At 40.5% G+C, this 18,998-nt stretch overlaps 1 protein-coding gene across 1 annotated transcript; it reads left to right on the forward strand.

The window, feature by feature from the left end:
* The first annotated feature begins 6,492 nt into the window (after window positions 1-6,492).
* On the forward strand, window positions 6,493-14,003 carry LOC124261878. Its single transcript, XM_046696247.1, has 5 exons — window positions 6,493-6,798; window positions 8,830-9,005; window positions 10,723-10,808; window positions 12,680-12,878; window positions 13,390-14,003. The coding sequence occupies exons 1-5, from the start codon at window positions 6,498-6,500 to the stop codon at window positions 13,504-13,506; spliced, it is 879 nt and encodes a 292-aa protein (XP_046552203.1). The 5' UTR covers window positions 6,493-6,497; the 3' UTR covers window positions 13,507-14,003.
* Window positions 14,004-18,998: the final 4,995 nt, after the last annotated feature.

Below are 18,998 nucleotides of genomic sequence, written 5' to 3' on the forward strand. Positions count from 1 at the left end.
CGAGGAGGTTGCTCATCACGAATACCTCTAGTTTTGTGAAAAGAATGAATGTATGGAGCATTTGTAATCTTTGAAGACAACATATCATTGATCCATGTTGATTAATGGGTTTGGATTAATACTGTTGACACATTGTTATAGATAATTCTACATTCACGTTGGTTGGTTGGTTGTATAACGCCGCACTCGGCAATATTACAGCTCTTTGGCGGTGGTCTGTAAATAATCGAGTCTGGACCAGACAATCCAGTGATCAACAGTCTGAGCATCGATCTACACACTTGGGATACGATGACATGTGTGATCCAAGTCAGCTTGCATGACCATCCGATCCTGTTAGGCGCCTCTTACGACAAGCATGGATTGCTGAAGACCAATTCTAACCCGCATTTTCACGGGTCATATCTCAAAATGAAATATATCGTACTGTAAATATTCATTTGACTGGTCCAACATTCACGAATGAGCCCATATGTAGCTTTAAATATATATCAACCCTAATTTAAATGAAACCACAATTAAATTCAATCAATAATTTCAGGTATCTGTTGATGACAAATGGGTGTTCATTCAGAAGATCCCCTAGGAATTCCAACCGAAGACTGTGGACTCCCTCCGTTTTGACGGATATGTGAAAGTCACAGAAATTCACATAGATTAATATATTTCACTGGTTGTTTGGTTTGTTTGTAGTTTAACGCTGGACTCAGCAGCAATATTCCAGCTCTACTTAATATAGGCCTGTTACTAACTGAGTCTAGACCAGACAATCAACAACAGAAACTTGAATCTACGCAGTTGGAGAACAATGGAACCAGGTTAGCGAGCCTGACCACCCTATCTAATTGGTCGTATCTTGCGACAAACATGGGTTACTAAAGACCAAGTTTAACCCGGATCTTCACGGGTCATATATCAAAATGAAATACACTGTAAATGGTCATTTCAAGTTCTATAATGCGTTTGTCTTAAATACATTAATGCCTCAGTACACTTGTTAATAGTTCCAAGGAGTTAGAGGTATAAGTAAACTAAACATTGTTACTCTCTCAGTATAGTTGAGAAAGAAAGTAACATGTTTACAAGTATAACGAGAAATGTTTGAAATTTGGTATATATTTGTCGGTATTTTGAATAGTGGCTTGAAAACGGAATCAGATTGTCTTCAAGCTTTGTCCTTTATCACACATCGATGGTCTTTGCCTTAAGTGGGCGACTGTGATTTCTTGAGGGCATTAGGTGTCTGTATATTTGTGAATAAACAATGTCATTTTGAAAGTGGTCAAATGTTACATAATTGGGATTACACTTAACAGTAAAGTTAAGCACCTAATCGCCAGCACCCAAAGTCAGCTATTTAACCCACTCAGTAACTGCTGAGTGGAACTCGGACAGCTGGTAGTCTACATCACGTGTTTTGTGTACCTCTCTGACAAGTGTAGCTTGGTACGGTTCTCATCGTCGAAAACTAGGAATAGACAATGTCATTTAGTGGAAGCAGCGCCGGTTGAGTGGGTTGGAAGGCTGACATTGTGCGCTGGCGATTAGGTGCCTGTCTCTAAGAGCGTGGGTTCGAATCCTGGATGGGACTCTAACTAACAAAAGTACAAGAATCTGTCATCCTATATACATATGTTATGTCTACATATTCGATGTTGAGGGTGTACACCACCATCATGCATCCTAAACAAGTATCTGAATGAGAATAAATGTAATGAGTGCGTGAGTGAGTTAAGTTTTACGCTGCTTTCAGGAATATACCAGCGGCATATATTTCACGGCGGGAAAATCAGAGATACGTTTCACACATTGTCCCCATTTGGGGAATCGAACCTGGGTCTTCGGCGTGATGAACGAAAGCTTTAACCACTAGGCTACCCAACCGCCCCAAAATATTGAATGAGTGTGAGTTAGTACGTTTACAATCACATTGGCTGTATTTCAGTCGTATCGTGACTAAAACAGGTCATACTTAAATCTTTTATAACGTTATATTATAAATTCTATCGCCGAAGGAGGGTAAAACAACTATAATATCCCCCTCATTCAGTCCTACATGTTGTTATTACTTAATCCCTGTTCATGTATATAAGCCTGTTCTGTGCTGTAGTACTTCACTCTTGCTTGACAACGGTATAAGAATCCATACCGAAACGTCGCATCATATATAATAAAGAAGTTGTTATCCATAAATATTCTTACTTTCTTATCATAATTAGAGATTTAAAATTTGCATGTTACTTCACATTATATACTATTTAAGGCATTACAATATAAAAATGGACCATAGATCACCAGCAACTGAAGGTAGATCATCTTACTAAGGACCATGGGGACTTACAGTACATTTGCTACCTGCATGGACCCTAGCTGGATTTACACCATCCCTTCAGCCGCTGGCGATTGTAGTGAGATTTAACGATTATTTAAAACAACAAATATTCCACACACAAAAAATCGGCAGACGAAAATGGACATTGAAAGTTTTGAGACTTACATACCCTCTCAAGAGGACAATAATTTTACATTAACCCCCTTCAAGGATACAGCCACTAACAATCTCGACTAGAATTCAATGGTCTGGATAATGCCATTTTTTTTTAATTTAAGAGTGGAAAATGTCACGTCAGTTTCACCTGATATGCTCTCTGTAAGTACAACTTGACATTCAAACTTGATCACATGAAAATAAATCAACAAAGGCAGATTAAATTCTTGTCTAGAAGTATATGTCCGCGCCTGAATACTAACTCTACACATGAGCATTAATAGAGCACCACTTGAATCAAATGTCAAGTTTCAAGATTTTGGTGAAAACAGTCAATCATGTCCAATCATACTGCAATACACATGTAAAGTAAGTGCTGTAAACAATTTCTCAAATCATATATCCACATGCTCACGTGCATCCAAGGCCTCAAGCATGTTGGGGTGTACATTTCATAAGTGTAATATTAATGTGAACTAACGTTTTTCAACTTGATACACAAGACCAGCCGTTCCCGTTAGTCGATTCTTTCGATAAGCATGAGCTGCTGGCAACCAGTTCTTCATCTCTATAAGAACACCAATAGTCGTGTCAAAGAGATGTTTAACTTGTCAAGTTTGCTACTTGCAATGTTGACAAAGAACAAACCTAACAGACCATTTCGATGTATTTCAGAAGATTTTCCCATTTAATATTTTGTTGGTCATAAAATATTCCATTCTGCTCATCACGAGTATATTTCAGCAGCCATTTGTTCTTTTGGAAGTAGATTAGATGTTCTTTTTATGGATATATTTAGATGTTTCTGATACATTTTATAGCCTTTGTCTTATTTGCTCTATACGAGATCAATGTCCAAAAAAATCAGACGCAGAAAGGTCTATCCGTCTGCAATGGCAATTCTTTACAGCAATTCTGTTGTCATATGAGCGTCGGTCAAATAGTAGTCCCTTACTATATTCTCGATGTCTAGTGTTTGAAAGCTTCCATTTTATTTTGAAGGAATCATTAGTAAAGCCATATCCAACCTTTCACATAAGTGGGTAATGTGGTTAACGAGATATTAGTCAGCACAACACATTGAAGTATACTATTTCTAGAAGATTTGCAAAAAATGAAATCATATGTTCAGCTGTTATCTCTTTGTCAGATGTGTATTTAACGTTTGTCACGGTTATGGCAGCACATGCTCACCTTTTTCGACCCCCTAGAATCATAACTGTATAATATGGTTATCGACTGGTAAGGTGTTGGACAGTCTCATTATATTGTTTTACCATTCATAACCTGATAACATTCTCGAGTGGTGCGTGACTGGTCCTTTGGTGGCAAAACATAAACCCTCTCTGTAATCGCGTGACCAGCCATGTGACATCTCGTGATAGGTATCGCTAGTGTGTCAGTCATGCTCAGTACATTCCCGCGAGCAGACGCCAAATGTCGGAAGAGAACCAAACAACGTTTCGGTAATTGCTGAACTGTGTTTTAAGATTGCTGATGCTTTGAAACGCCACGACCACTGATAGCGGCGTCTTGGTGACTTACAGAACAGTCCGGCCGCTCCTGAGGGTCAACAACCAGACCGCGCGAGGTCTGACGTCACCAGTCAACCTTTGTGACGAAGTGCTCACATTCAAACATTTTCTGCTTGACTGTGTGGACTTTTCAAATGCAAGGGATTCACACTATCTAACTATATAGCTAAAACATCTGTTTTTCCACGTGAATGGGCATCTCACTGAGTACTGAATGGATACATGTTTTATGATTGGTAATTTAAACTTACATGTTGAATCAATGCCGATCTTCTAATTGTCACTAACAATTTCACTAACAAGTTGCGTTTGCAAAACCATTTGACGAAAATCTATAATCAATAACCGTTCAGCTTGGGATTTGGATACTAATGACTGAAGTAAACTCAGAAGTACCATCGATCATTTAGTGCGTTTAGAATCATCCATCAAACAGTGATATGTGTTTATCTCTGCTCGATCTATAAAGAAGCCCAATCAACGCTCCTTCATGTCTATAGAGGACATATCTAAGGTCGATTATGGATACATCATTGTGGAACCTGCATCATTTAGATCCTTTCGATCGTCAAGCTCTTAGACTTTGTTTTTGGATCTTTGAATATATCAACGATTGACAGTCTGTATGTGGAGGCTGACGAGTCATCTCTTAAACTCTGCTTAAACTCAGAATATCACTGGTGTCATAAAATGTTCCTGTATGTGGAGGCTACAGAATCTGCTGGATAAAATGTTCCTTACAGAATATTAGTATATTGTTATGTGTCATATCCAGCGTACAGCTGCTCTTTCAATCCCCGTTATAAAGATACGTACAATAAGAAGTCTTATCCCGCTTCTAGGCAGAAGGACTGAACATGCGATTTCTGCTGCTAATGTCGACCTTGAAATATATCTCATTTCCGCCTACTTTCTTCATCTCCTCCTAGGCAATTAATGGAACCACTTGTGGAACTTAAATTAACCAAACTTGAAATTTGAAAACAAACGGCTAATCGGCATATAACAAAACTTCAATTAAGAAACAGCTACGAAATCTATGAAGCATGCAACTTTATGGATAACAACTTCTTGTTTATTGCATAGAGCGACGTATCGATATAGTTACTTACACCGTTATCAAGCTAAGAGTTACGTTGTATGCTTCATTTTTCACTCAACCACTTCTAAAATGCCATTGAACACTTACAAAACATTTATAGGTGATGGGTGCGCCGGTCATTGGATCCAAAACGATATTGTTTACATTTCCGTATAAAAGCTCTATTTTCACAGCTGCTCTTAAATATATCAATAGACTGTCTAAATACAAACAATACATACTAATTTCACACTCTCTCTCCTTTGTGCTTTGGGTCATACAGTCCCAATAGTCATCCAATGTAAGCCGAAATTCTCGAATTGCAAATGATCTTGCCACTGGCCAATATAACATTGTCTTTTGTTGGTTGCCCGGTCATGTTGGAATCACTCGTTACACAATGACAGCTTCTTCTACTAAAACACAACTCAACAAATGTTGGACACCAGATCCGACACCTCACAATGATAATAATAATAAGCTTGTCATAAGATGTTACATCAGGGATCTAATGCAAAACAAGACACCTAAATTTGGTGTAAAATATTACATACAACACACTTACTTCTCTGTCAGTCCAGATTTAAGAGGTCATTTCAAGACGAAGGCATACTGTCCACGACAATTACACTCAAGAATATTATTCAAAAGATGAGGATCCTCCATTTTGTATGACTTTTGATGAAATAATCGCTGTCAAGTAGAATTGATAATTCACTAGGAATCAATTTCAACATTATTATCTGTGGTCAGGGTCACTGACTTACTTGACACATGTCATCGTATCCACACTGCTTAAATCGATGCTCATCCTATTGATCACTGGACCGTACAGTGCAGACTCGGTTATTTATAGATCGCAGACATAGAGCTGGAATACTGCTGATAATATTAAACATTAAACCAACCAACAACTGTCATCAGTTCCCTTACCTTGTCGGTAGTATATTTGCAAATCATGACATAGATGTTGTTCTTTGTTTCTAATATGCTTCCTATTGTTTAAACATTAACTTCTTGGCCTTCTTTGGTCGTTATGACCTTCTATTTGTTATTTGTTTTTGTGTCTATGGAGACGTTTAATTCGATCGGAAGAATTCCAGTTTAAAGAGTTATAATCGAAACTTTCCACCGTGATTGCGATGAGTCCATGTAGTATAACATAATAACATATGTTAATAGTTCCGCATAGATTAGCTTCATCGGAAAGACTGTTCATCGATAATCCATTAATCAATATGTTACCCGTTTAAATATTGTCAAGATGTCAATATGAAACATAAAACCAGATACTAATCAGCGTAGAGTGTTTGCGTACCAATCTTATCCATAAATCGTCACACTAGGCGATCGATACTTCAGTTATAGTGAACTATTGCCAGAAACGTGCAGCATGAGGATGGTTGTGTGGGGATTTGTTCAGCTTTTTCTCACCATCACCATGACTTACAGCTCAGCTTCACAATGTGGCATTCTGACATGTCGCCACCATGGAAGTTTGGATGGACAGATGTTCAATGACACCTTCATCACTGAACAAAGCTTTTCTGACAAAGCAGCATGTTTTTGGAGGTGTTTCCGTAATCTGCAGTGCAACATGGTACTGCACAATCCAGCGTCTCAACGTTGCCGGTTGTATTATTCATCCGTCATCACTGGGGGTGAACAAGAGGCAGGCTGGCAGTATTATACAGGTAACGAATGCCGTATGTCATTCTGGTGGTACTCTGTTATATAGTAATACATGATCTGTGTTTGTTTGTTTAATCCTGGCCATTCAGTTTCTGCGCTTCCGAATGACTTGTGGGAATCCACATTCTGAATTGTTGTTTGTTAGTACAATCCAGGTTTACGTCTTTGAGTGGCCTGTTAGAAGTTGAGAAGCGCAGACATGAACAACGGTACAAGAACATGTATCAAACGTCTCACTCACAAAATAAAGAATTTGTTATCCATAAAGTTTGTCTACAATGGGTACAGGTTTCTTCAGGGATCACAATTTGAATTTCATCAAAACCAGCACAAAGTACCCATCTTCGATCTCTTCTGCTAAAACAATTAAATAACATGAACCTCGGAGTGTAAGATGGATGCATTGATGAACAACCTTTGAGTTTGCAGCTTCAGATTTGGTGATTCATGAAATTCCCAAATTCTTTGTTGCTCATAAGTTATGTGTTGGCAAATGTTCTCTAATCTCATATCGAGACATTAGCTCAGTTTCCCCTGTACCATATCAAAAGTATCATGGATGAGTGCAACTTCAAATATTTCCCACAGTACTTCAAGATGCTTCACGATATCATTCATGAGATATTTAACTAAATACGTTCTTTATACACCCGTCAGTGTTATCTAATAAAATTAATCCCAGTAAATACCAGTATGTAAATAAACTAGTTGGTACCATATAACCTAGACATCAACATCAGTAGGTCAAGATGTGATGTGGTAGTTTTACGATGATTTCGTATTGGCCACAGTCGGTTTACTTATTACTATGTGATTAAAACAGATGAAGATGGACCTCCTAAGCGCATCTCTTATGATGGAGTATGTATCATCAGGCATATTCTGCTTGACTTTGTTGGGTTTTCAAATGCATTGAATTCACACTATCACGCAGTAAATCTGAAAGATCTGTTTTCCCATGTGAGCTGGCATCTCATTGTAAACTCATTGAGGAGATTGGTCTGTACAATTTGAAGAAATATGTATTTTAAGACACTCCCTTGTAATTTGTGTTGAGACTGGTCTTCTCTATGTGCACAGAATCGGCCTTGTGCTATATGGCTGAAACAATGACGATGCGACAAGGTAATTTTAACTCACTCAAACAGAGAACCATTCATGACATGAACAAAGTCATCTACTTGATCTTGGTATGTGAAAATAACCCAATGTTTTTATCAGTAAATGAATATTGTCAAGAATCCAGATTTCTTCTCATTCTGGCATAGAAAACAACGATCAATAGACAGCGCCAGTACATTATTTTTGATTGTCGATAACGCGTTAGATTTGTGGATGTTTGATAGTGGAATATTATCAGATGTATTGTCACTCACTGGTACATTGCACGTGCTCGCTGTTACGGAAGTCTGACATGATGACATATGTTTTAATCCAAGTTAAACATCCACTCAGAACTGAGGACCCATGAAGATCCAGGCTAGAATTGATCTTCAACAACCTATGCTTGTTGTAAAAGGCGACAAATAGGATCGGCTAGTCAGACTCGCTGATGTAAGTCATCTTATCCTACATCAACGCCCCAGTTGTTTATCAGTTGTCTCGTCCAGACTCGATTATTTCCAGACCGCTGCCACATAGCTGGAATACACATAGATAAACATCTAACAAACCTGAACAAAAGTCGTCCCATAAAACAAGCATTGAAAGTTGATGACGTATTTGCCAAATCGGCAACCGGTGTTACCTTATGTCAGATGTCAAAGGAGCAGGGAGGTAGGACAGCCAAGTGGTTAAAGCATTTGCTCCTCACGGATTCTTTACCACACAATGAGTGAAGCCCTTTTATGGTGTCCCTATATTGATATTGCTGGAAAATGTCTGAAAGTGGCGTTGTCACTCACTCACTCAAAGGAGCAAAACAAAACTTATTACACAAATAACTGTCTCAGCATGGTATGTTGTATTGTGAGGTCGGAATTGTCAACAAGTAGTTCATGATGAAACTGATGTGAAATCTGTGTTGTGTTTAGTTGCCTGCAGCGACTTCCGGATCCTGAATGCACTCTCGGTGATGAGGAACCAGACCCACGAGGATGTCACCTGCTCCAACGGCTTCTCCTATCTACCGACCACGTCAGGCAAATGTTTCCATGACAACGTACCCCTAGACATAGGACGGTGCATGCAGACCCTCTGGATTGACCCAGTACGGGTGACACATATTTTGAAACAATTATGTCCACGTCCTTCAATACATACATCACTTCATGATCATAATGTTACGCTCATAAGCAAACTAACGGTAGGAGGAGACTTTGGCATAGTTTTAATTAAACCTAAAACACATTTAAATTACAATGAATGAAGAAACATCTCTTAAATAGATAAACATCTTAATCAACATTGAGAGCCATACAGCAACGATACTCTCCTGACAGTTGCCAGTATTGGGACGGGGCAGTAAAACCCAGGGGGTAGTTGGTTGTTTTGTTGTTTTAACGTCGCACTCTGCAATATTCCAGTTATAGGGCGGCGGACTCCAAATAATCGAGTCTGGACCAGACAATCTAGTGATCAACAGCATGGGAATCTATCTAGTCATTTAAGGTACGATGGCATGCGTCAACCAAGTCAGCGAGCCTGATCACCCGATCCCGTTAGTCGCCTATTACGACAAGCATGGGTTCCTGATGACTATAGCGTAATAGCCAATGGACACACATATCTCAAATCATTCAATGACACATTAATAGCTCCCTGCTACAAGAAACGTTACAAACTCACCGCCGCATAGAAAATGTTAGTCTCAGTGCCACATGAGACTCGTTGCAATTCCTCTTGGATTTGTTTTTCATTGCTCCAGATTTTAAGATTTCTGCTGTTTCATTTATGAAATGATAAAGTTTTCTTTGACCGAAAAAGGTGGAAAAAGCGTAAATTAGTTCACCAAGATAAAAGGTGCGAGTTTTGAAAGAATCATTTTCTAAAACACCAACGAGATTCTGATAAACAAGAGACATAAAAGTTTACTTTACTTCAACACACACCTGCTCACTGTCTTCTTTACAACAGGTACCAGTGTTCAGGACGTCTCTCCCTGCTCCCCTGTCTAGTTGTTATGTAACAACACCTGCTACTGTCTTCTTTACAACAGGTGCGAGTATTCAGGACGTCTCTCCCTGCTCCCCTGTCTAGTTGTTATGTAACAACACCTGCTACTGTCTTCTTTACAACAGGTGCGAGTATTCAGGACGCCTCTTCCTGCACCCCTGTCTAGTTGTTATGTAACACACACCTGCTACTGTCTTCTTTACAACAGGTGCCAGCATTCAGGACGTCTCTTCCTGCTCCCCTGTCTAGTTGTTATGTAACACACATCTGCTACTGTCTTCTTTACAACAGGTGCCAGCATTCAGGACGCCTCTTCCTGCTCCCCTGTCTAGTTGTTATGTAACACACACCTGCTACTGTCTTCTTTACAACAGGTGCGAGTATTCAGGACGTCTCTCCCTGCTCCCCTGTCTTGTTGTTATGTAACACACACCTGCTCACTGTCTTCTTTACAACAGGTGCGAGTATTCAGGACGTCTCTCCCTGCACCCCTGTCTACTTGTTATGTAACACACACCTGCTACTGTCTTCTTTACAACAGGTGCGGGTATTCAGGACGTCTCTCCCTGCTCCCCTGTCTAGTTGTTATGTAACACACACCTGCTCACTGTCTTCTTTACAACAGGTGCGAGGTATTCAGGACGTATTCAGGACGTCTCTTTACAACCTGACGTCCCCTGTCTAGTTGTTATGTAACACACACCTGATCACTGTCTTCTTTACAACAGGTACGAGTATTCAGGATGTCTCTCCCTGCTCCCTTGTCTAGTTGTTATGTAACACACACCTGCTCACTGTCTTCTTTACAACAGGTGCGAGTATTCAGGACGTCTCTCCCTGCTCCTCTGTCCAGTGGAACTGAGATTATCGTGGAGGCAGCCGCAGATGGAGTCAACAAGTAGGTGTTTGTAAAGTTTACAACAATCAACATATTGTATTACATGTCGTTGTAATAATTTTGGATACTGCTTCAGTATACTCTATAAAAATGAAGAGAGCTACTTCAATTTTTAATTTACGATTGAAAACAATGGGAGACATATTAGTGTAAATGTTGATATTATAATGAATGTTTTGAGAGTGCACTTCCTTGCACTTCCTTATGACCATTGTTTGTTAGGTAAATGCTCTTGAAAGATGGCTGATGAATGACGTGTAGTTTGCATGCTTAGAACAAACACTAACAACAGTGTTATGCAAGATGATTAATTAATGATTAAGTTATGGTCAACAATGATTTATCGACCTTCTTAATATCGAAGTCAAAATCCAGAATGACAACCATGAATGTGTATGGGGTTACTGCGTTGTGCACGTGCATTCCATGCTTTGTGTTTAGGGGTGGTGATAAAGAGAAATGGTTGTGCGTTCATAAGATGTTTCACACTTTGAAAAGTGTGTTCTTCCTATTCAAATAGAAAGTTAAGGTTTCCCTACTTTTTTTTAAGAGTGTATAAATAAGACAAAAGAGAATTAAATATTGAAGTAATACATTCTGTACCATTGGAACAAGCCTTCGATCTGATGTCAGTGAACATGACCAGAGCAATTGTAATGGTCAGGCAAGACGTTAACAGGAAATGGTTCATGGTGTAAATGTTATGTCTGTGGGGATACAATGAGATGACTACTGTAGACATGCGTGTGTGGGGATACAATGAGATGACTACTGTAGACTTGCGTGTGTGGGGATACAATGAGATGACTACTGTACACATGCGTGTATTTGGATACAATGAGATGACTACTGTAGACATGCGTGTGTGGGGATACAATGAGATGACTACTGTAGACATGCTTGTGTGGGGATACAATAAGATGACTACTGTAGACATGCGTGTGTTGGGATACAATGAGATGACTACTGTAGACATGCGTGTGTGGGGATACAATGAGATGACTACTGTAGACATGCGTGTGTGGGGATACAATGAGATGACTACTGTACACATGCGTGTATTTGGATACAATGAGATGACTACTGTAGACATGCGTGTGTGGGGATACAATGAGATGACTACTGTAGACATGCGTGTGTTGGGATACAATGGGATGACTACTGTAGACATGCGTGTGTTGGGATACAATGAGATGACTACTGTAGACATGCGTGTGTGGGGATACAATGAGATGACTACTGTAGACATGCGTGTGTGGGGATACAATGAGATGACTACTGTAGACATGCGTGTTGGGATACAATGAGATGACTACTGTAGACATGCGTGTGTGGGGATACAATGAGATGACTACTGTAGACATGCGTGTGTGGGGATACAATGAGATGACTACTGTAGACATGCGTGTGTTGGGATACAATGAGATGACTACTGTAGACATGCGTGTGTGGGGATACAATGAGATGACTACTGTAGACATGCGTGTGTGGGGATACAATGAGATGACTACTGTAGACATGCGTGTGTGGGGATACAATGAGATGACTACTGTAGACATGCGTGTGTGGGGATACAATGAGATGACTACTGTAGACATGCGTGTGTAATGATACAATGGGATGACTACTGTAGACATGCGTGTGTGGGGATACAATCAGATGAGCAATGTAAATGAGTCAGTATGGTCACATGTCGCTTTCAGCAATATTCCACATCAGACAAAAGGTTCAATACATTGTACCTGTGTGAGGAATTGAGCCCGTAACTTGGCGTTGTTATATTCGATGACCTTGAAATAGAGGTTTGCACAAAGTCTAACTGACAGTGTGAGAGTTCTGGTATTTATAAATGGGTGACACCTTGTTTTCAGTCGAAACTGGGTGCGCCTTCATGTAAATGGTGACAGCACACTGGCTCTGTCTTTGGTTGTACGATGGGACACAATGGACATAGGCTTCAATACACGGTCATCTGGCGTGTGGTCGACGGCACTGAGCCATCCAGATGTAGTCTTCACGCCCAACGTCATCTCGAACCTCTCCATCAAGATCACAGACACCCAGTTCCTGGTACGTAGGTTATAATAATATAGGGATGAACGCCGTCTCTATTACAGTGAGAGTGACGTTTCGGCGTAGGTTCTAAACCGTTATCAAGAAAGTGATGAACAGAATGACGACAGAGGGACACATATACAAGTAGGGTGAGTTGTAAGCCTCTGAATCGTCATTTTGTTTATCACTTGCTTGATAACGGTGTTAGACCGGTTGGATGGTTGGATGGTCAAGCTATATTGTGGCGGTCTCTCAATAACTGAGTCTGGACCAGAGAGTCCAGTGATCAAAATCATCAACATCAATCTAAGCAGTTGGAATACGATGACATGTGTCAACCAAGTCAGTGAGCCTAACCATCCGACCCCGTTAGCTTCCTCTTACGACAAACATGAAGACTGAAGACCAAGGAGGGGAGGAGGGAGGGTGTGTGTGTGTGTGTGTGTGTGTTTGTGCGTGCGTGCGCGCATGGGTCTTACGATGCGGCAGCCTGTGTAATAAACATATTGGTTCATGATCATTTCAGATATCTGTTGATGACAACAATCTGTTCACTGGTCCAATAAGGGTTCCAGTACAGCAGGCCGACGCCATTGACGTGGACTTCACCCTCATCAAACGATTGCAGCTCAAATATCCCTGATCGATTATATCTCTGTCTAGTCTCCTTCAACAGTTTCCTCTATTACGACAAATGTAGTTAATCAAGTTTGGATAAATCAATCATGTGATTGACATCATGAGCATCGATCATCAAAGCTGACACGATAGCCGGCAGCAGCCGTGAGGCCCCAATCAGGTATTCACCTCTTACGACAAGCATGATACTCACTGATACTCACGAACTTGTGTACATTCTATCTAACTTATAAAATTCCTTTTTACTTTAGTTCATGTATATTTAGAACATTGTTGAGTTGCCCACAATCTTTATAGAGACTTATACTGTGACAGATAAAAATGGCTACAGGGCCGTTAAAATCCCATTGTGCTATATACATTGTGAAAGGAAAGGCATGTCGTGATCTGCTTATCCTGGTAATATTCTGCGATATAAATGTACTGCATGTGATATTAGAGTTAGGATTTTACCACACTCTCAGTATTTCGTTAAAAGTAGCATAATTTATGCTACTTTGACAGATGGAACCTTTATACAATCATCACTGTCGTGTTTGTATTATTTATTATGGGACACTTTGTTGAATTAGCGGTATCAGATATCATATTGAATATCTTATTTTGCTTCCTCATTTAAATGTGAAACATGCAATTTTGCCTGATATATTTGGTGGATTCGGGGGCGTTGTGGGCGAGCTGTCTGAGGCGCTGCGCTAGTAAGCGAAAGGTGCCTTGACCGATCCCCACTTGTGATCGGGTGTAAAAACCTTGGAGCTAACATTACTAGCAGGCTCTTTCAGTGTTGTCACAACCCCTAGTGTGCAGTACACAACCCTGCGCACTTAAAAGAACCCACCCATCCGATGGTAGGTGACCAGATGTGCAGATAGTTACAGGTATAGTACCGTGCAGTATCAATGGACAAAGTACTGTGACTATGTGTCCCAGTTCACCCAGCTGCAAATGTGTAACGTGGGAGGCTGTGTGTTAACAAGCTGCACGAGTTGAATACTCCCCAGGGAGTTGAGCTTGTTAAAAGACTGCCAGAAAAAAAGACATCCTCCAGCGCCTTGGGCATGTACTGCTTGCGTGGATACGTACGTTATATAAATATCCTATAATGAGAATAATTAGTTTATTCAGGGTTAGTAAATGAATTTAGTTCTCAAGGAAGAAACCTGTAGGAGAGCAATTTGCGAAATGGTTATTTACACTAACCATTTCCTCGCCATGTATAGCAACCCTTTTGTATCTAGTAGCTTATTCATGCCAAATTAATTGTTGTGTGTTTGTCTGTTGTTAAACGCCGCACTCAGCAATATTTCAACTATATGACATCGGTCTGTGTATACTCGCATCTGGACCAGACAATCCAGTGATCGACATAATTATAATCGATCTACACAACTGAAATACGATGACGTGTGTCTGGCCACGCCATTCCTTTAGTCGCCTCTTACGACAAGCATGGGTTGCTGAAGATCACTTCTAACCCGGATCTTCACGAACCATTCATTCTCAGTGCGTAGACAAACGGAATCCATCTAATTCACGAGACAATCTAGACATCATGTTAATTGATCTATGTAATTAGGATACGACCACATGCATCAACCAAACCAGTGAGCCTGACGATTTGGCTGAAATACTGCCGATCTAACTTATCTCGCTCACTCACAAGCCACCCGGTCCTGGTTCTCGCCTCTAAGTAAAGCCATTGGTTCCTGAAGACAAATTTCACTCCGTATCATCACAAGTATCAACATGACATGATCAGTACTCATGCATGCCTTGTAATTCCCCCGGGAAAGTGATATCAGCATCTGTGTTGTCTGTGAAAATTTAAAGTGATGCGTCGTAAAATCTGCCCGTTTCGCCATTTAATAAGATGTCACAGCCTTTGGGTGTGCTCTTTTGTACATCACTTTCCTCGACTATTCTGCTCTTACAGTAAGACCGCTTGCTTAGGCTCAGAATGTGTGAATATGTTGTCTCTGGACCACCTTCAGATCATCAAGAATATCATACATTCCTGCCTTGTCTCAGTACCATGTGTATACCGATTCCACACTGTTGTTTCCCGATGTTGTGCTTATTCCAAATGAATGCACTTTATCCACCAATTCTTTGTTGGAAACGTAGATTTGTTATTTTTAAACAAAGTCCTATACTGGGAACTTTGTTTAAAAAACCCTCTCTGCATGCACGCGCAGACGCACGCACACACAAACACACACAATGTTATCCTCGAACCCTCTTGCATTACAATATCATCTACAAATCAACAGAAATATTTAGCATTTACAACATGGGCTACAACAATATTATTTGCAACATAAAACACAAGCTGTAGCACAAGTTTGATAATTCTGACAACTGTTATGAGACGTCAGGAACGTCTTGTCTAGGCTGATTTGACGTGTAAAAGTTTTTCAGTCTCTCAGAACACGGATGGTCAGTTCCAGATGCCCATGAAATATTTATACTGATCCACATTTCTCATCATATACTCATCCATGAGAGTATATCATGACGAAGATTGAAACTGAAGCCGCATATGCTACCATCCACAACTGAATACTCTTGACATTCACTCCTGCCATTTTCAGAGATTCATTTTGTCAGATTAAAATTCAACACATGTACATTACAGACTGTTTACAGTGGCTAGATAAAGATATATGACGGTAGCACTTACGTTTACACCTTGTTAGTTTCCCTGGTGTTTGGAAAGGAGAATTTGGATAGTACAAAATCAGTGGAAACAGGTGATATTCAGTGATGAATCGCAGGTAGTTATTGGTCAGAATGGAAGAGTTTTCGTTTGGAGAAGTGCGCATGAAGCCTATCGTCCCGAATGCATGATTCACTCGAAACAGGCCAGGTTATCAGTTATGATCTGGGGTTCTTTAACTTGGTACGGTGTTGGCACCTTGTGTCGGGTTAATGGTAATATTAATGCTGTCAAGTATCGTGAAATACTTGAAGGCAACCTCTGGCCCGTTATAGCTCGGCACTTCAACAACAAACCATATCGGTTTCAAGATTACAATGCTCCGGTGCATCGGGCACGAATTATTCAGGAATACAAGCGTGACAATGCTGTAAATTGCATGACCTGGCCTGCACAGTCTCCCGATATCAATATTATTGAAAATGAACACTACAATATTATTGAAAAAGAACACTACAGCGACGATCACAAACTATCCTGACCACTGACGAACTGTATGATGCCATCGACGATGTCTGGACAAATATCACTCTACACTATGTTAGAAACTTATATGAATCAATTCCACGACGGATTATGGCCTGCATACACTCCAAGGAATTTAACCAAGTACTGAGGTGAGACATAATTCTTTTTTTGAAATATCGCTGTTTAATGTTTTCATACGGTCATGTGTTTACTTCCGCCATTTTGAATTGTCGCGAATACTTTTGTCATCACGCTGTACATATGTCGTTGGGACTTATAGAAGATCCAACAGCCAGCACTTAACCAGGATGCTCCCCCACCATCCATGAAGATTAGAAGAGCCCCTTCCCTGTTTCCACCACCAGTGTGGAATGTGCACCAGACACCTATTAACAGGGGAAGCAAGACAAATAACATTTGTGAATCCTGGAAGAGTGGATTCAAGAAGTTGATTGGTCACAATCATCCTGTGGCGTGCAATACAAGGACTTCAACGAGACCAGGCTCTGGCTCTGACGCCCGGCTTCTCCAGTTTGCCTGGAGTTACAGACCCACCAAAAGATCAAAGAAACTCCGTGACCAACAAGCAAAGAGGCTGCAAAACCTGTGTATAGACTTAAAATCTCAATGTAAAACTGTTCCAGAGTTTCTTGAGAATGTTGGACACACTGTAAGATTGGGATAAGATGGGACAAGTGCTGAATTAAGGAAATTCTCTGAGTTTGGGTATTGTTTGTGATTTGATGTGACAATTAGTGCTGCTAAGAAAATATGTGTTCAAATGCTCTCATTGGATAGGACTATGTTGATTTTGATATTAGAATGTAAATAAATCTTGTTAAACCTGAATTGTTTTCGTATATATTATCATATGGGGCTTTTGTCTGATATGTATGGGGCTTTTGTTTGTGGGACTTCATTCCTGCGGGGCTTTTGTCAGGCAGTCGCACCGTCCTATGTCTAATGGTACGTTGTCATGGAAACATAGCCTGATGTGGTCGGTAGATAGGAGAATCCGTTGGAGCAGGTGAGTCTTGTCCCGTCTGACTAATGATGTGTATGTTGGGAATGTGAGGGGGATGTGGTGAGTCTTGTCCCGTCTGACTAATGCTGTGTATATTGGGGATGTGAGGGGATGTGTTGAGTCTTGTCCCGTCTGACTAATGTTGGGGATGTTAGGGGATGTGTTGAGTCTTGTCCCGTCTGACTAATGCTGTGTATGTTGGGGATCTGAGGGGATGCGGTAAGTCTTGTCCCGTCTGACTAATGCTGTGGTTGTTGGGGATGTGAGGGGGATGTGGTGAGTCTTGTCCCGTCTGACTAATGCTGTGTATGTTGGGGTTGTGGTGAGTCTTGTCCGATCTGACTAATGTTGTGTATGTTGGGGATGTGACGTGGATGTGGTGAGTGTTGACCTGTCTGACTAATGCCGTGTATGTTGGGGATGTTAGGGGATGTGGTGAGTCTTGTCCCGTCTGACTAATGCTGTGTATGTGACGGGGATGTGGTGAGTCTTGTCACTCAGCAATATTTCAACTATATGACATCGGTCTGTGTAATAATCGCATCTGGACCAGAGAATCCAGTGATCGACATAATTATAATCGATCTACACAACTGAAATACGATGACGTGTGTCAACCAAGACAGCGAGCCTGGTCACGTCATTCCTTTAGTCGCCTCTTACGACAAGCATGGGTTGGTGAAGAAAAGCATTGGTTCCCGAAGACAAATTCACTCCGTATCATCACAAGTATCAACATGACATGATCAGTACTCATGCATGCCTTGTAATTCCCCCGGGAAAGTGATATCAGCATCTGTGTTGTCTGTGAAAATTAAAAGTGATGCGTCGTAAAATCTGCCCGTTTCGCCATTTAATAAGACGTCACAGCCTTTGGGTGTGCTCTTTTGTACATCACTTTCCTCGACTATTCTGCTCTAACAGTAAGACCGCTTGCTTAGGCTCAGAATGTGTGAATATGTTGTCTCTGGACCACCTTCAGATCATCAAGAATATCATACATTCCTGCCTTGTCTCAGTACCATGTGTATACCGATTCCACACTGTTGTTTCCCGATGTTGTGCTTATTCCAAATGAATGCACTTTATCCACCAATTCTTTGTTGGAAACGTAGATTTGTTATTTTTAAACAAAGTCCTATACTGGGAACTTTGTTTAAAAAACCCTCTCTGCATGCACGCGCAGACGCACGCACACACAAACACACACAATGTTATCCTCGAACCCTCTTGCATTACAATATCATCTACAAATCAACAGAAATATTTAGCATTTACAACATGGGCT

Source organism: Haliotis rubra, unplaced genomic scaffold, assembly GCF_003918875.1.
Source record: "Haliotis rubra isolate DU_JTF1 unplaced genomic scaffold, ASM391887v1 Scf813, whole genome shotgun sequence".
Lineage (NCBI taxonomy): Eukaryota > Metazoa > Mollusca > Gastropoda > Lepetellida > Haliotidae > Haliotis > Haliotis rubra.